This window comes from Gorilla gorilla, chromosome 6, assembly GCF_029281585.2.
Source record: "Gorilla gorilla gorilla isolate KB3781 chromosome 6, NHGRI_mGorGor1-v2.1_pri, whole genome shotgun sequence".
Lineage (NCBI taxonomy): Eukaryota > Metazoa > Chordata > Mammalia > Primates > Hominidae > Gorilla > Gorilla gorilla.
This window is the reverse complement of record NC_073230.2, coordinates 39,213,486-39,233,608: the sequence shown is the minus strand read 5'-3', so window position 1 is coordinate 39,233,608 and position 20,123 is coordinate 39,213,486. Positions and strand designations below refer to the sequence as shown.

The 20,123-nt window shown below is 35.7% G+C and overlaps 1 protein-coding gene across 17 annotated transcripts in view; it reads left to right on the top strand.

Moving 5' to 3' along the window:
• The window catches only part of PDE1C (phosphodiesterase 1C), a 703,814-nt gene that overhangs the window by 517,398 nt on the left and 166,293 nt on the right, over positions 1 to 20,123 (top strand). For 6 of the 17 annotated variants that reach the window (XM_063708456.1, XM_063708454.1, XM_063708458.1 and 3 more), the window contains one exon: positions 12,663 to 19,376. The exons of 8 other annotated variants lie outside the window; for them this stretch is intronic. In XM_063708456.1, the coding sequence (XP_063564526.1) occupies positions 12,663 to 12,676 (14 nt within the window). In that variant the 3' untranslated portion in view covers positions 12,677 to 19,376. Of the gene's footprint in view, positions 1 to 2,210; positions 4,053 to 12,662; positions 19,377 to 20,123 lie in introns of those variants that run through there. 3 more of the 17 variants (XM_063708453.1, XM_063708452.1, XM_063708447.1) reach the window with 2 other exon arrangements.

Genomic DNA, 20,123 nt, shown 5'->3' with positions numbered 1-20,123 from the left:
TCAGATGATGAAAACTATAAATCCACAGATTCAAGAAGCTCAATACATCTCAAGCACAGGGAATGTAGGGAAAACTGCACAAAAGCATACTATAATCAGATTGCTCAAAACCAGTGATGAAGAGAAAAATTTAAAAACTGCCAGAGAAAAATTACACATATGTACAGACAAACAAACATAAGGATGACAGTAGATGTCTTGTGAGGAACAATGCAAATGAGAAGACAGTGGAGCTAAATTTTTTAATTAATGAAAGGAAAAAATATCAACAAAGAATTCTGTGCCTAGCAAAAATATTTTTCAGAAACCAAGATGTAATTAAGATGTTTTCATCAGACATACAAAAACTTAATGAATTCATCACCAGTAGATGCACCATGCAAGAAATTTTAAGGAAAGGCGAAGGATAATTATCCTGTATGAAAATATAGATCTGTACAAAAGAATGAAGAGCATTAAAAATGGCCACTACATGGGTAAATATATGTGATTTTTCTAATTTATGTTAATGATAATTGACTAGGTAAACAAAATAATATAAATGTACTGTTTATTTTATAACATACACGAAAAGGAAATGTATGACTACAGTAGCAAAAAGTCCAGTAGGGGAGAAATGGGATATCTATTGTAAGGTTCAGTATCACGCATGAGGTGTTATAAAATCATTGGAGGATTGAGGTAAATTAAGAGCATATATATTATAAACTCTAAAGCAATCACTAAAACAACAAAACAAAGATATATAGCTGATTAGCCAACAACAGATAAAATGGAATCATAAAATAGTTAATCCAGAACAAGGTAGAAAAAGAGTAAGAAGGGAACAAAGAACAGGTGAGACAAATAGAAAACAAATAGGAAGATCACAGAATTAAAACAAAGCAAATCAGTTATCACGTTAAATATAAATGCCTTAAGTGCCTTAATTAAAAGGCAGAGATTGTGAGATTGTAATATTCAAATATATTATGCCTTTATACAAAAAGACACAAATATAAAATTCCTGACTTCACCACTATCAAATATATTAATGCAACAAAATTACACTTGTATCACATAAACATATACAAATAAAAACAAAAACAATCAAAAAAGGACACAAATAGCACAAAAGTAAAAGGTTGTAAATTGGTATACTGTCTTAACACTAATCAAGAGAAAGCCTGGGTGGCTATATTAATATATGACAAAGTAGATATCAGAACAAAGACAGGAATAAAGAAGTTTCAGCGATAAAGAAGTTCATTTCATAATGATAATGTTGTCCGTTTATCAAGAGAATATAATCATTTTTACATTTATGTACCAAATACTTGAAACAAACTACAAAAACATTTTTAATTCACAATTTATTTGGAGACATTATTATCTCTTTCTCAATAATTAATAGACTAAGTAGATATGAAAATCAGCAAGGAAACAAAGACTTCTACAACACTGTCAATCAACTTGACATAATTGGCATTCCTAGAATACCCAACCATAGAAGAATACACATCTTTTTCAAGTGCATACAGAATATTTAAAAAGATAGACTATATTCTGGGAGAATAAATTAGTCCCAATAAATTCAAAAGGATTCAAGGCAAACAAATATGTTCATGGACCACGATAGAATTAAATTGAAAGGATGTTCGTATTATGTTATTATTCTTTTAATATCTGTAAAATTTTTAATAATGTTATCACTCTCATTTTTTATATGCATAGTTTGTGTTTTTTATCTTTTTCCCTGATCTGTATGGCTAAAGATTAATATATTTTATTAATCATCACCATTAATATTTTCTATTGTTTTTCTGTTTTCTATTTTATTAATATCCATCTTTATTATTTCCTTTCTTCTGCTTGCTATTGGGTTTACTTTGTCTCATTCTTATAGTTTCTTAAGGTGAAAGTCATGGTTACCGATTTGCAATTTTTTTTCTTTTTTAATGTAGGCATTTAGTGGTATAGATTTTCTTAAGTACTGCTTTAGCATCATGATCCAAACTCTGATATGCTGCATTTTCACTCACATTCAGCTCAAAATACTTTCTAATTTCCATTTGGTATCTACATTGACCTAAGAGTTATTTAGAAGTGTAATGTTTAATTTCCAAATATTTGGGTTTTCCAGAGACAGGTGACATGTAAATTCTTCCCATGTTGATCTATAGGTTCAATACAATCTCAGTTAAAATCCTAGTATGCTTTTTTTTTGGTAGAAATTGACAAGCTGATTCTAAAATTCATATGGAAATACAAAGCATCCAGAATAGACAAAGCAACTTTGAAAAAGGAAAAAGTTGGAGGACTACAGAGAAGGTTTGATTTCAAGACTTACTATAAAGCTATGGTAATTAAGGCAGCATGGTATTGGCATCAACACAGACCAACAGGTCAGCAGAATAGCTTAGATACTCCAAAAATAGATCTACCTGTGTATGGACTATTTATTTTTAATAAAGGGCAAAGGCAATTCCAAGGGAAAATGATAGTCATCAACAAATGATGACTATCTGCTTGAAATGTCGTATGCAAAATAATGAATTTCTAACTATACATCATATACAAGCGACATCTCAAAATTTATCATAAAGCTAAATGTAAAATGTAAAACTATCAGTTTCTAGTTAAGAAAATATAAGAGGAACTCTTTTTGATCTTGGGTTAAGCAAAGATTTATTAGGCATGACCACAAAAGTACAAACCATAAAAAGCAAATTAATAAATTATGCTTTATCAAAAGCCTCTATTAGGAGAATAAAAAGGCAGTTCACATTCTGGGGGGATATTTGCAAAACATATATTTGTTAAATAACTGATATTCATTAAATATAGATACTCAGTATTAAATAATAAGAAAACGACCCAATTAAAAACATACAAAAAAAATTGAGCAAACTTTTCACTAGAGAAGATATACAACTAGCAAATAAGCACATTAAAAGATCCTTGACATCATTAAGGATGTGAAAATTAAAAGCCAAATTTAAAACCGTATTAAGATAAAACAAAGCTTGTATGAGGGGATATGTATTATTACATCCACATAATAATTTCTTAGCTCTGCATTTCACTGTGGCTGTCAGGACACAGCTTTGTCAGTTTGTTTTCTCAATGAGGAAATTGTGTTTCTTACAACCATTCTTTTTGAATATTTCTCAAGATAATCATGTTCTCCTATTTAGAATCTTAGTACAGAAAAAATGGAGGAGGCAGGGTAACCAGTATTCTTGTTAGTTTGCATAGAACAAATAACTGTGATCAAAAGGGTTGTTGTGTACATTATAGGAATTTTCCTCTAATCATATCTACATTATATAATTCTTCACAAGGCTGTTGTCTCATGACCTTGACTTGCTACATGGCTCACAATGGTCACCTGAAGAAATGTGTGTGTTTTTTCTGTTTTAATTTTTTTAAAAAATAAATGATTCCTAACAAGTTGGTTTGAAATGGAGTACATAAATGAATTTGGAATGGATGACTCTGAGCTTTTAAGGCATCTTTTGTTCTATTTGAATTGATTTGCCAAGCCATTAATGAAAACAGCAGAAGAATACAACTTTACACTTGAGTGGTATTTAATTTTCATCATGTTCATATTTTGAAAAATGTTAGTTGCCTATAGGGTGAGGCATCATGACCTGCTCTTCAATGAAGCTGGTAGTGAAAGATAGGAGGGGCCTGTACAGATGTGGAGGTATGCCCTGCTTTGCAGATCTGGGGAGAAAAGAGTCAAACAGCAGGCTGTGGGTAGAACTGACACATGTATGTCTTTACTAGAGATTGTTTCTGTCTTAGGTTCATTTCCAGAGATTTGAGAAACAATAAATGCTTTGTCACATGACCTTTATTCAGCAGGTGTGCATTCACTGGTTTTATGGACCCAGAGGGCATTATCAGTTTTCTTACTGGCATGGACACCTGTATTCCAGTTTTCTCATCTCAAGGAATCATACTCACGTTATTCTTTCTTCCAAAAAAAATGTCCCCATACTACTTAGGATGATAGTTTTGGATTGTCTTTATATGCCAGAATAAAGAACTGCCCTATTTTAGATACCTCAAAACCTTCCTTTTGGTTGATGTTTCATTTTATCACCTTAGTTTTCCAATCTCTGCTATTTCTTCCCACAGGGCTTCGTGTTATCACTTGTAGTTGACACTGGCTATGCATTGGTCCATGCAGAGCCATAGCAACACTTGAACACACTTACTTGTCTTCAGCACACTCATATTTGAATGAATCTTATACCCCATAGATATAGAAGATGTTATGGAGAATTTTGTTATTCCTTTAATATTTTTCTCAATTTCTGAAAGATCTATTTGTTTCTAAGGAACTGTTGATATGATTTTTGACCAAATTCTAATGGATTTACCATTCTTAGAGGATGGTGGTCTTAGTGACCATTTTTCTTCAAACTTCTACTCTAGTTTATGTTGCGTCACTACACATAAGTCATAGAAAATGTTTGGCATTTTGAGAATTCTTGACATAGGACTTTTTAGTGAAATTTACTTTGCCATTCATCATTTTGTTCTTTATATAAGAATGGTCTCATTTGGGAAACACAAAATTCCTTCATCTGGGAGCTCAGGGCATATGTGATGTTTAGAAAGAGAGGCTGCTGATTAGCTAGAAGAGCTCTACACAATGGCAGAACAAGGAATTCCATATTGACAGTAAAGGAAGAGTTGATTATGCTGGAGAGGATTTGTTGACACTGAAATGAATACCTGTGACCAGTGCGTAGTTTTGACTGACAGTTTACTGATGTACAATGTGAAATATATACTCCACATATGCTGGGATCCTCATGTCAGCTGGCCAGTTGGTGGTTTCTTCTTCTTGAAGGAAAACTTACTTGGAAAGTCAAATTGTATCAGAAGGTTTCTTGGTGAACTGAACATGTAAGGGGACTTAGTTGATGAATTGTGATCTTAAGGTAGAATATCTTGAAATCTGTTTCTATCATTGGGACGGACCTGCCAAGAAGAGTGGATATGGGTCATCTTGCATGTCCTATATCCTGACAGTGCAAGAGGCACCCCTCTATGGCACCCCTTTTCTTGCCTGTTTTTTAGCCACACATTAATTCGGCCATGAGATGTGTTAATATCTTGGAGTAGATTATTATTCTTGTTCACTTTCAGTCATCCTTGATTGCTTTTCTGGGCCTTAATCTTGATGATACTGCATTGTTTTTAAGGTAGATGTTCTCGATTTTTTTTCCTCATTATTTTTTGTCCACTTTAGACTACCAGATTTTCACTAGCTCTACACCCCTCTGAAGGTGTGCCCAGATCATGTGATGTGTAAAATAGGCCAAGGAATGTGAACTGGGAAGACAAGCTGTTACCCCATCCTTTTCTCTCACACCCAAGATAGTGTTGCCATAGCAATAACTTTGAATCTCTTCTACTTACCTTAAAAATTAACCCTTTATAACTTCAGTGCTTAACTGTTTTTAGTAATGAATCATTTGTAATATACTTCACTAGTGGTCATGCCACTGAAGTCAAAATATGCTATTTTGAGGCAGTTTATACATATAGTTAATCCCATCCTTTAGGTTTTAAACTTGTTTCTGTCTCAAAGGATAATATTTCTTAGGTCTAGGAAGGTATCCCACTGCAGCCTTCTATGTATTGACAAAAAGTAGACATTTCTTTAATGAAGGAATTGCTTTCAGCATGAGAATCCAGCATCTGTGTAGGTTATTTTTCATGAGCAAAGAGGGACCAAATATCTGGAGTGCTTTGGGTTCCAATTAAGTCATCATAAGAACACAAATTCTGACTAATATCCCATTTCCCTTAGCCGTTTGTCCATGAAAACTCCTGTGACCCATTTCCTTAACATATTTATGTCATGTGGAACATTAATAGTAAGGAAATGCCATGGTTTAGCAGGTGTTTTCTAAAGCAGTTACAACCTTATTTTCTCAAGTAGTTTGACAAGTATCTAAACTCTCCACTCCAATGTCCCTGCCCAAGGAAAACAACAAAAAGTCAATAAATGGAGGAGAGAGTTGTAATATTATTTTTAGGTGTCTGTTTTTCTCATGAATCTGGGTAAAACTTCACTAATTAAACCCTAAAAGGTTTTTTTGATTAAACATTTTGATTTAGATACCTCACTGTCATTTTGTAATTAAATTTGGAAGCTGTGCTGTAGGGTGACCCAACAATAAGAACTACTGTGAATTCAGTGATGCTTAAACCCAACATAATTGGGTTTTTTTTATAGATTTGGGGAAAATCTATTAACCAATCCATAATATGTGAGTGGGAAGTGGCCAAACGGTGTTAACCTGAAAAAGCACCTTGTTCCTTTTTTGCTATGGACTTCTACTCTTGGGAGCATGGACGTACAAAGCCTATTACTTATTCATGGTTCTAGCATTTCATCTGAGTCATAGTGAATCAGAACAGTTAGCGCTTTTGGTAATAAATGTCCATTTCAAATCAATGCATTTTTTATATACTTTTAGGTTCAGTGAATGTCCTTGTGCTTTTCAAGGATGGTATATAATGAATATAAAGGAATTATAAAGGAACAAGATGGCAGGTGACTACCATTGTCTTCTTGCAGATTTTTGTGTCTTGAAATTCATGTTTGTAGTATGAAAATAGCAACTGAAATTACACACACACTTATGTACACACACACATATATATGTACACACATACATAAATCATACATATGATATATGATACATACAATATGATATATCTGATATATGATGCATATATGACATATAACATGTAAGATACATTAATATATATCATATATACATAATATATACCCTCTATGACAAACTATATTACATACATCTTAAATCATATATACATATACATATATATATGTGTGTGTGTATATAGATATATATATGTTCCTGTCCAAGGAAAACAAAAAGTCAATAAATGGAGGAGAGAATTGTAATATTATTTTTAGGTGTCTGTTATTCTCATGCATCTGGTTAAAACTTCACTAATTAAACTCTAAAAGGTTTTTTTGATTAAACATTTTGATTTAGATACTTCATTGTCATTTTGTACTTAATTTTGGAAGCTGTGCTGTAGGTTGACCCAACAATGAGAGTTATTATTAATTCAGTGATGCTTTAACCCAACATAATTGGTTTTATTTTATGAATTTGGGGAATATCTATTAACCAATCCATAATATGTGGATTATATTATATATTAAATGAGATTGATGGGTTTAAATAAATTGTGTTACACTAATGGAAACTTGTAATATCAATTCATGGTTTTTATATAGGTGTTTAGATCCCAGTCTCTTACCAAGTAACTGCATAGTAGAAATGTCAAATAAAAGTATATTATGAACTCTTTGTTAATGATAAAATTAGACTTTCTGAACAACTTTTCTTTTGCAATTATTGCTACATAAGCTTTCATTGTTTCACTCTGTCTTCTAGATACTTTGTGGAACTATTAATGTACCACTGTATTTTTAAAGGAATCTGGTTTGACAGAGGGAATTAAAATTTTGTAACTATGGGGCTAGGTGTGATTTTTCTTTTTTCCTTAATACTGATGTTCAAGATGTTTAAAATAAAGCTTCTTAGTAATCATGAAATAAATGTTTTCTCCTAGAAAAAAATGATATTTTGTCAGATTCTATGCAAGGGATTGGAGAAACACAAGTAACAATACATTTGCCAAAAGAAACTCTATTAACATTATATTTAAATATTTAAAATAAAGGGAACCTTTGAAGTAAATATGTGCCAAAGGCAGAACTTAACACTATCTACATTGGTAATGCCATTTCTTTTCCAGACACTCACATGCTAAAAAAGCTATTAAATGCAATATTCAGCAAGTATTCAAGCTTCCCCTCTTTGCATTTTTTCTTAGCATTCTCCACTGATGGGCATCCTGCTCTCCAAGTGACCATGTCTACATTTCTTAAGTATTAGTCCGCTGCAATATATGCTATTTTTATTCTATGCCCTGGAGCCATAGTGAAAACATGAGAAAATGATTGTTTGGTTGGTTTTCTCATCATTTAGAATCTTTTCTGCTTTTCCTGAAATAATAAAATTGAGAAAAACATGAAGAGTAGTCAGAATGTTTCAGGTCTAAAATCCAAGCCTCACTTACTGATCTGAAGGACTTTGTTTACGGTCCTTGGCTTCTTCCTGACTTCACAGATTCAAAGACTGATCAGAAACAAAACTCTTGTGCAGGCAAGGGTGCTTAACTCTACCCTCACCTGCACTTCTGTGAATCAGGGATGTTGACTTATCATCAGAGGAGTTGTAGGAGTTACTGATGCCTGACTTTTACTTATCTGCTAAAAGTGGGCCAGGCATTGGGGGCATTTAGAGAGTTCAGTGTTTTAATCATTGTCTTTGTGTTAATGTGCTACATTCTTAAAACAGAGCATGATAGCAGTAAGACACCTTGGGCAGTGTGAGACAGAAGAACAGAGACAGTTGTTCACATATTTTATGTTTGGAAAGAAAGAACATGCTAAATGAAAAAGAGAAAGCAACAAGGGTAGAGAGGAAGAGTTTAACATCATTGTTATTTTCAGTGGTAGCACAGATGCAGTGGAGCAAAAGGAAAGACAAAGAGGGAAAGGGTTGGACCTAAGAACTATTAGATTGCTGCAAAAGTAAACGGGGTTTTTGCCATTGAAAGTAATGGTAAAGACCGCAATTACTTTTGCACTAAACTAACTGTTCTTTGTACTGTTCTTATTCTGTGTGTTTGGATCAAATGGGTAAATTTTAGGAGTTAATGGCATAGGCAAGGTTTTAAGAAGTTACATTCCCACAAATGTCTTCTGTCTGTCTGTCTGTCTGTCTGCCTGCCTGCCCCTCTATCTATCTATCTACTATCTATCTATCTATCTATCTATCTATCTATCTATCTATCTATCTATCTATCTATCTGGTTTATCTATGTGTCTGTCTATCTGTCCTTCTGTTTTATTTTTCTGTGCTGGAATAATACATGATGAGAGGATTTTGTCTTAGCAGTGCTGTAGCATGGATATTATTTGTAGTGAAAATTCATTTAGAATAATCCTATTATAATCATATGCTCTATTATTTAGGGCAAGGAGAAAGCATGCACATGTTGAAAATAACCCTTTAAAATAGCTGTCATGTACTTGTGACCTAGGACAATTAAGTCCATACCTGGATAAAGCCTAACAGATACTTTAAAATTGTTTTTTCTTAATGTTTTCTTCTTATTTAAAAAAAAAACGAGGACCCATTCTTATGCCCAATAGAAGTCTTACATGACATTTCAAATTGGTTTTGGTTTCTCTACACTTATTCTTCATTCTTTTTTTTCTATTTAGAGTTTTATAACTTGTCAGGTGTGTGCTGTATCACTTTGCTGTTTTTGCAGAAAGTTGACTCCATAGGGAGGCAGCTATCGTACAGAGTTCCTAGGACTTGAAAATCTGGTTTTGAACCCCAGCTCTCTCTTCAGCCAAGTCAACTTACTTCTTTGAGTTTAGGTGATAGTTGAATCAGGCTGTAAAAACATCAAATCCAAGAAAAATGGAAGAGAAATGCATTTAAAATATTTTTTAAGCCCAATGGCAAATTCTTATGAGGGCTGCCTCATTGACACTCCATTTGTGATCCAGGAATAAACATTATAATGGATAAACACATCTTTAGAATCAAGTCATGTTAACTTGAACTTCAATCTTCTTCTAAAACCAATTATCTTTAAATCACATGGTTTTAAGACCTATATACAGCATCTGCACTTACCTGTGGGAGTAGCATGGTACCATAAATAAGGCCACATTGTTTTAAGTCCATCTCCCATTTTTCTAAATGAAGTTGCTGAAACATGATTGTATGCTCCTATAGAGTAAATACATTTCTGTGAATTCATATACCATGTATTTGCACTTCAGGATTTAAAGTTCTCACAGCTTTACCTTGTGAGGTATAAAAAGTCTTGGGTCAAGGGGCAGGCACTTAAATAGTTTCCTGAATTATTCCAAGATGTGGCAAGAAAGTTTCCATTTCAATTCATCAGTCACTCTTTAAAAAGTGGAAGGATTTAACTACTTTTTGTGGCCTTCAAAAAGTCATGCATCTCAGTTACACACAGAGTGGCCTATTAACACTTTGTCTTCAGGGTCCTCATTTTCATATACTTTGTAGTCTTGCTGATGCTTGCTGAATTTCAGTTTATATTGAAAACAAATACATAAAACCAAAACACAATGAAAGATAGGATGTGGAGTGAAAAGAGGACCAGGCCTGATTTACAAATCATGCCAAAGCTGCCTGGATAGCAGGTGCTCCTTCTCTGTGAGATTAGCTCCATAGAAAGCCATCCATAATTGGGCTTCTTCATAGGGAATGTAAATATTTTGATATATCGTACCTTACTATTGAATAAAATATATAATTAGTGTGTTTATTATTTTCTTTTAAATTTTTGTTTCATGCTGTGAAAGTCAAAATTAGAAAAAGGGTGGAGGGAAACCTCCTATTCATCACCACACCTTATCAGTCCCGTCCTCCTCATGCTTATTCAATTCTCTTCTTTTTCATTAAAAATATTGTTGAGCATATGCTATGTGTCAGGCATTGCACTACATGCAAGAAGTGTTATAAACGATAAATGAGGTGTTTTCCCTGTTCTCAAAGAGTCAGCAGTCTGGGTTGGAACATTATTTTGCAGGTAGCTATGATATAGGGACCTTAGGGTATTTCTTAAGTGCCTTAAGAAATTCACAAACAGAAGTTACTTTTAGAGGGCATGTGTTTGGGAAGGCCAGGGATGATGACTCAGGTCATCATGTCACAGACCCAGCTATAGAACATATGCTTCTTGTTCTTTTACTGCTGGTAGTATTTAATGACAATGAACACAGGCACAGCTTAAACACACAAACTTCTTTTATTCACCCTTTCCCTTCACCCCTTGACCCAAAGCTGGAGGGGAGGATGGAGATCCACAGCCAGAGGGAACACTCCACCATCTCACCCATAAGCAGTGATTAGAAATGGAGGAATATCTCCTTTTAGCAGCCTTTGGATTTCATTAAGACCCTAGATAGGCCTCTTTCCATCTCTGGGACCCAGCAGTCTGGACCGTGGGTCTCTGCTAACCCAGTCTGCAGGAGGTGCATCATTCTCCTTGTTGGCCAGGTGAGGCTCACTGAGTTAAATAGTGGTCCTTATCAGCTGTCCCCAGCTATCTGTCTCTAGCTTCCTTCCAACCAATGGGTCTGTTATTAAAAAATCAAACCCAACCTTCTGTCATCCTAACAAAATTGGGCTTTACATTTGAGGGTCTGGGGACATCTCTGAAGGTGGTTAGTATTATGATGACTCTCTAAAAGAAGCCTCATGACATATGATCCCAAGTTGATAATGGCAGGGTCAGAGTACTAAGGACAAAGTCATGTATTGCAATTCCATGTGGACCAAACTGTGCATAGACTATCAACATCAATGGAAAATTTATCATCCTTGATTTCAGCTTTTGTTTCACCTCCTTCTCTCACTGGCAAGTTTATCAGTGCTAGTATTGGAGTAAAGTGATTGGTATGAAGCCTCACTTTTGTCTGTTATTTCTCTCAAATGGGTGAAGGTGTTAATGGAGGGTAAACATAATGAACAATCAAGAACATAATAAAGTTAGAGGAACAGCAGGAAGCTTGGATCAATGGCCCCTGGAAAATAGAGAATTGACTGTAATTACAATAGATCAGAAGGAGTTCTCCTATCTCCCAATGAGTTTTCTGCTAAATTCACCTAAATCTTAGGAGAGTATCTTAGTCTTTAAAGTTGAATGGGAAACTTTCTTTGTCCTGTAAAGGCTTCTAACATCTCTGTAGATAATGGTGTTACCCTTCTTAAAGTCCAAGCCAACTGGAGCCCTGCATATGAGGGAACACTTTCTAACTATAAGGCATGATGACTTGCAGAGCATGCAACACCAATTGGAAGAAATAATATGGTGGGTTTGTTGTGGTGGTTGTTTTAAATTCTGCCTAAGACCTTTGAGGTTACATGGGGTAGAGCATGCCAGTTGAAAAGAAATACAATATTGTCTATTTTCATTAACCTAGTCCTTTTTCCATCTTTGTCGTCTTCCTCCACCCCCTTGCTCTGGGTCCAGTGGAGAACTCAGGTGATTCACCCATCTGCAAAATGATTTGGGCTAGGATACATCTTGCTTTAAATGTCTCTGGGAAACTTCTGAGGGTGGGGCAAGAATTCCGAGAGGGAGGAGTATTGCTTTTGATATGAAAACAGTTGGGATTAGATGAATCTGATTTCTTCCAATCCCACTGACCCTTGAGACAGATTGACCAGATCTGGCAACAAAACCGTCATCTCCATTGCAAAAGAAGGTGGCTTAATATCCCTACTGCATGACCAAATGTTTGCTAATCTAGTTTACAGCAACTATTAAGATTTCAAATGTACTGATATTACAGTTTTGCACTGACATTTTCCCCTTATGAATAGAACAAATCTTGTTACAAGGGAGATAGCAATGACCAGTATGGAAATGTTTAATTGGTTATCCCATTTTTTTTGGTCCCCTAGATTTCCTTCTCCTCAGACTTGGAGGGTGGAGGTGGGGGGGGGGAAAGGCAGCATTGACACTTTTCTTTTTCTTTTTCTTTTTTTCAGATTCACAAGAGTAAAAAAGACCTCATAGACAATAAAAGAGGCTGCCAGTGTCTTGCATCATTCTAGCTGAGCTTCTTCATTCTCCTTCTTCTCCTTCTTCCACAAAGACCCATATCTGGAGAAGGTGTACAACTTTCAAACACAAGCCCCCCACCCCCTGACCCTTGGCCTTCCCTCACACCATCTCCTTCCAGGGGATGAATCTTTGGGGGTTGGTTTGAGGTCTTAGAACTCTGGGGGATATTCCCCTGAGCAAACCAAACAACGTGAGATTTTTACTCAAACAGAAACAAAACATGAAGGGGCATCCTCAAAATCCTTTGCTAATGACCTGGCTTTCAAGGCACCTGTCTGGCCTGATGAGAATGGACATCCTGGATATGCTGGGAGAGGCCTGAAAAAAGCCACACACACAGTAATTGCCATTTTATGACTGTCAATGCCGTTACTTTAAATGTTGTCATTTTTGCACTGGCTACTGACGATACAGCCATGCTGACATTCATCACAGCAAAGATGATGATTCCAGTCTCTGGTTCCTTTCCTGAGTCAGGAACATTTGTTTTCTCCAATTTCCTTTCAGACTTAAAATTGTTCTTATGCTTTTTTTCCCACTTCTGTAATACAGAATTCTGTTTGTTTTCTAAAAAAGATTATTCTATAGGAATCTTTATTTGATGGCTAATTTATTTTCTCTGTGCATTCATTAGTATAAACCTGAATGTTCAGGTGGTGACCGTACTGTTGAGTGGGAACCCATTGTTTCCACTGGTAGCATCCATAACTAAGTGGTTACTGAAATTTTTACCACTGGCTGGACATCTTCTTTTGGATATCTGTGGTTTGATTTCATCACTCTTCTTTTTATTCAGTAAAGTGCTAAGGGAATTAGTATCAGGGAGATATGGCAGATAATTCTTTGCATTTTAGTGAGTTTTTAAAAATACAAGATAGAAGTGGATTAATAGCACGAATCAAAAATAAGAATAGTAGATGTAGCATGGAAAGAGAATAACATTGCAGCCCCCTTGAGACCAAATTACAGGTGGGATCTAAGGGAGTGCAAGTAAAGCGGGATTTTAGGAGTCTAAATGATGTGATTTAGATAAAAGTGATTCTTAAAATGTGGTTGTTGGTCACACAGGAATCTCTGAGTCCTTCCCAAGAGTAAAGCACATGAATATGCTGATGACGAAGTGGGGATTAGTAATAGAAAGAGAGCTAGGCAATAGGTTTAAGTGTATTCCCCACTACAGATTTAATTTCTACATGAAAAAGCACGAGAACAGATATTTAAACGTCCTTTTATTACTAAGGTGAAATATTGGCATTTTTTCGGGCAGAAAGAAAGAGACTGTATGTGGTCTTCCTGGACCTTTGCCTTGCCAAAATGTTCCCCAACAGAAAGATCTGAAGAACTTTGTAGTATCGAATGCACAACAGCATGCTGATATTTGAACAGATTTCTTCTGTCAGCTTTACGTTTTGCCTTGGAGAAACACTTAGATTTTTCTGTTGTGCTCCCTGTGTTTATAACAATGACCTCACCACATAATGTGGCCAGAAATTCAAATGACTTCAGGGGCCTAGCAGGTCAAGTAAATGAATAAAGCAAGCCATGTAATATCACAGTCATTGTGGTAAATGGCAATTCATAGTGGGCCTTTGTATCAGCAAGACAGGAGGGAGCAATGGGGACTGTGAGAAATTGGAGAGGGTGGGTGCTGTCAAAACAGGGTAGTCGGTAGGCAGCAACTGAATTCGAGCTGTGTGGGGATGGGGGTCCTAGATACCTAGGATTTGATATAAGCTCTCTCCAAATTTTTACATATTGACAACTAACTCAAAAACTTACAAACACTGTGCTAATCAAATGAAACATGCCTGTGAGCTGCATTCAATCCATGGGGCATTGGTTTGCAAACTATGTTCTTAGAGGTGGTATGATTTTGTATTGAAATTAAATATAACCAAGAGTATGTCAATTTTTGACCTTGGAACCTGGACCTTTTACCTCATTTATATTCTGTATTTTTGTATGTGGGGCTTTTTGGCCAGTCAAAATAGAAAGTCTACAGCTTCCATTTTATAATCTAACAAGCAACAAGAAACAACATTTGAAAAAGAAACAGGAATATAGCCATTTTTTCTAGTACCAATAAAAATGGAAATGTTTTTCATTTGCTTTAAGTCATTAATCAGCTGAAAAAGAATAGAAAGAGAATTTCATTCCATAAAGAACTTCACCTAAAACTCTCAGTGAAGCAAAACAAAACTCCATGTAACTCACTCTTAGCTTTAAATCTTTAAAAAGTGTTTCGAAGGGATATTGAGTAAAAATGCAAAGTTATCTATTAAAAATACAAAATGCTATATTATATGATGCTATGAATTGATACTGGAGCTGATAAAACATTAAAGTAATTATTCCAAATCAGTGCTGACTGCAAAAGCAATATTTCCAAAGCTCTAGCTTATTTTCTGGGGTCTTTTAATTCCCTTGAAATAGCTTTCTTCAAGTTGAGCAGCAATTTGGGACAAACATTATTCTATTGCACAGATTATGGCATCTTACTCTGGTTTACACACACAGAGCAAGGGCTTACACACCTGAATTAAGAATTGACTAGCATGTGGGGACAGCAATAGAGACAGTCCTACCACAGACAAAACCATGCGCTCTACACGTCCCTGGGTAAAATGTGACAAGTTAGCCCTTGAATTTGGGTCCCCATGTCACCAAATAGCTCTATATTTAAGTTGTGTTAATGTGGTACGTTTCAGTGGCATAATGACCCATTCTTATCGAGGCCTTTGTTCCATATTTTATTTGTGCCAATCTTTCTTAGGTTATGAGCCCTAATAGTTTATGGCAGCAGGCAAGAGACTCATTTCTAACCCATTAAATTCAAATGGGCTTTCTTCCACTGTCCATTTCATTTTTGGAGCTGTTATAAACTACCGAAAACATTTGACAGGATCCCATTGTGGATCTGATACACTTAAACAGTAAAATGCTATCTAAACATCTGAAAGCCAAAGAATAACCTAGTGCACATGTTCATTCATTTGTAGAATTTAAGCCATTGTATTATATTTTCCATTTGGAACCATGCCTTTAGATACAAAAGGGTAAAGTAAAAAGCAACATTATCATGGGATGTGAGACGGTAATCCAAAAGTTGAAGACCAATTTTTGTTATCCATATTTTGGAAGTATGGATACTGTTTATTTTAATATCACTTCTCTCATGGTTCACTTTTCCTTAGATAGATAGATAGATTAGATAGATAGATGATAGATAGATAGATAGATAGATAATATATTTTCTTCTTTCTTAACCTATGAGTAGAGACTTTGATGATGGAAATTACTTTGTAACATTCCCCATGGAGCCTAGGAAAAACAATAGAAAAAAAGCATGAAATCTTTTTCTCATAGTGAAATAGAGAAGATTCTAAGATTGGAAGTCTGTGTATGTGGTGTTCTATCCCAAATAAAGAGAATTAAGGGAATTCAGGCAACAATTTTTTTCCTAATTGGAAACTTTGTTCTGATCCTGAGATGCCCACACACCCCACAGGAGACGCAGTGCTGGCCCACCACAGTGTTTGGAACACGGTCAGCATTCAGGAAACACATTCAAAATCGTCTAACTGAATTCCACTATCCACTTGTGAATGCAAACAAAATTCAAATTTCCCTGAAAATTTATTCAACTTCTCCTATATGCCAAGCACACTGCTAAAGGCTTATCTTCTAAGTATATGCAGGCATACCCTACTCACACAAATAGCTTATTACCAGAGATAGGAAATTGCAGGTAATTTGGGAGAAATTGTCATAGCCAAATTTATGAAAAAAATAAAATAAAAACTTCTCTACGGCCTCTTGATTTAAGAAAAAAACAAAACAATACAAAAAAACAAAGCACTAAAACAGGATTTATCTGAGAATGTCTTTCCAAATGGGAAGATGACACCAATCTATATAAAACATCAGCAGATTTACTGAGAATCCAAGTGGAAACTTTTAAAACCTTAAACAGACTCTCCTACAGCAAATAGGAGATTCTCTATGTGCAGCATGAGGAATCACTGCCTAGTTCTGCTCCACCAATAATATGATTGGTACAGCACCGAACCGTGGCAAAGTTAGATGTTAAAGAACATAATGTTGCAATAATGATGTTATATTGGATCTTATTCATGAACAAATGGAAAGTAATACTTATAATTTATCAACTGTGATCCATGATTAAAGGCCTCATTATCACTAAGAAAATGAACTTAATGAAAAAAATTATAATGAGCAATGACAATATTCCTATAAAACCTCCCTCTGGGTATCAAGAGACATATTACCTGCCAAGGCCAGATTTTCCTTTTAAGGTTTCCTCTCTCTCACCAAAGACACTAGTGGGCACAGAGGTGACACTAGAATTAGAATGTTACCAGAGTCATTTACATTAGACAGTTTATCTGATCATGAACATGTTCCCAGGGAGATTAGAAAAATGGAAAGCAGGCCTCTAAAGATCCTCCTTGGACATTTGTAAAAAGGCTGGCTGCTTCTCCAGGAATGTCTGAATTAAGCAAGAATTGTGCCACTGAAATAGCTTCTTGTTTTTATATTAAACAAGGAACGATTGTGCAGTGGATGACCTGGACTGAAAGATGTATGATGGTCAAGTTTAAACATATTAATTCCTGATTGTTTTCTTAAATACCCACCCTAGTCATTTTTTTGAAAATATTGCCAGACATATTTGACATGAATTCATGTTTATTCTGGCTTCTGTTCCCAAGCAGAAGTGGATTAACCCTGGCAATGGCTGGCTTCACTAACTGTACTTGCACCTAGCCTGGGCTGCCATCTGCTCAGCCAGGAGAAGCAGGGAGTAGGGTGTGGGCCCTTTAAGTTCACTCAGGGCACACTCATTCAGTCTCCCCTGAGGAGACCTTGTCCCCCTTTGTGGGGTGAATGCTGGCTGTTGCAGGCCAGAGGCAGTGCCAACTGGAGACTCATCCTCTCAGCTTTGATCAGCTTCAGCCATGATTCGTGAACCACACCCATGTATTCTTCATGAGTGCTGGCTTCCGAACCTGCAGGATCATTTCTCAGTCAGTTTATGGTGCAGGGTAATTCATTTAAAATAAAGCCCATTAAAACCCAATGGCTACAGAATGGGTTTTAAATAGATTGTCCTGGAGACACATCATTGTGTAGTCTTTGCTTCCCTCTCATGACCTATCTTGGAGTAGAATTTGTGTACTACTGTCCTTGTCTTTGAGTGGGTATATGTGTGATGGTACAGAAATACAGTCACATATTATATTAATATATATAGATGGATAGGAAAAACCTACAGCCATAGGTATTGTCCAATAACTGATTCTAGAAGTAGAACTATAGAGTATACATTTCCTTTTTTCTTGCTTTGATGATATTTTTATACAATTTTATATGCTATAAAATTTTCAAAAATATATTTGCTATTTTCATTTGTAGAGCTTGGTTAGATTTTTATCAGCTCTTGTGCCCACTGTACAACCAGATTCCCCCCATCTAATTTAAATGTCTTCCCTTTTTCAAACTCTCCTTTATGTTTTCCTTTTTTTTCCTCCCATTTTTCTACCCTTCACAAATTCCTTCTTTTGCTTCTGTCCAGGTAACCCATTCTGCTTGCAGTATCATTTTAGCACGTACAAACACAAAATAATGGGAAAAATAAAAGCACCTTGTTCCATGCAATTCGTATGGGAAAGTTTTGGGTGTCAAAGGTCGCTGGGGATAGATGGGGAGGCAGAAATAGCTTGGGAAAAGGAAGCAGGAAAAAAGGAAATCTTTATGGGAAACCAATTACCCAAAGCAAGGTGAGTCACCTAGAGGTGAATATGATGTTGTTATTGTCTTCCCTTAGTGTACAGCACAATTTTTGCTCTCACAGGGTTTTTCTCTTTAGGATGCGTAGCACCCTATGCATTAAATGCATAGCATCCTAAAGACACCCTACTCACCATGAGTCTGTAGGCTCTTTCCTGATGAGGGCACTGGCCATATGTGAATGGAAAACTCAACTCATCTCCTCAGCCTTAGATGTTGCTGCTGTTCAGCTGGATTTGTGAGAAATATCTGGATTACTATCAAGAACATTTAGCAAGACTCAAAAGAGAGAGGCAAGCAGAACCAAAACCCAAACCTCAACCAATGTCTAGCTGAATAAACAGTTCTTTGGAGGAATAAGGAAGGTATTTCTGGATATGTTCTGAGAATGCTCTTCCAAAAGGGAAGATGGTAATAATGGACTTGTTTTGATTTCATGGTTGTGATAGAATGTACTTCCATGATGTGAAATACACTTCTGGCAGATAAAATGCAGGTTGTAATTTGCATTTGTACATCACAGGGTAAAAGAATGGCCATCCATTCTGAGGAAGAGTGTTCTGTTCTCTAAGATGCTGCTTAACCAATGTTATCCAAATGCCATAGCCTCGTATCTCCAAATACAAGATTAAATCATAAGGATTCATGTAAAACAGAGTATACTGAGCTGTTCTCAGAAAAATTAATGATGTGTTTATTGTAAATCTTTATTGCACAGATGAGCCTGACAGTCCTTCAATGTATAATTTTCCCCCAGTATCTAGTAATGCATAAGTACTTGTATGTTCTTCTGATTACCAAATAAAAACAATGAGTTAACCTCTTAATTGGAATTGGAAAAATGAAAAGACTTTTTTTTTCTTTCTTTGAATGTTTCCCATTGTTGTCCATGTTCTGTCTCAGATATAGAGCTGTCCAAACTCAGTCAACCATCTGTCTCTTTTGTATTCCCTTAAACGTCTCATAATACCCAGGCACCAAGTGCCTTTGCCTGCATGCTGAAAGACATACACAGAGTATGACTATATCACGTTTCATTTCACCTTTTTTGACTGTGACAGATGAAGTAAATGGGTTATCAGAAGCTCATCAGAGGCATAAGAAATCTCAGCATTCGTGGAATTAAGCTGGATTCCATATGTTTAATTTTCTTCAGGGTACAATGATATGGTTTTACAGCCCTGTGATGCTAGCTTTCTGAATTGCAAACTTTTTCTTTCTCCTACTCTTGAAAGGGGTATATTTGGCAATATTTTCCTGCTCAAGCCATGAACATAAGGAGTCTGACTAGGGAATGCAGATGTTCCTTGACTTACCATGGGGTCACGTCCCAATAAACTCATTGTAGGTTGAAAAAACCGTTAAGTCGAAAATGCATTTAATATGCCTAACCTACCAGCTGTGTTTGAATCGTAGCTTAGGCTATCCTGCCTTAAGCATGCTCAGAACACTTACATTATCCCAGAGTTGGGCAAAATCGCCTAACACAAAGCCTATTTTATAATAAAGTGTTGAATAGCTCATGTAATTTGTTGAATACTGTTGTGAAAGTGAAAAACAGAATGGTTATATAC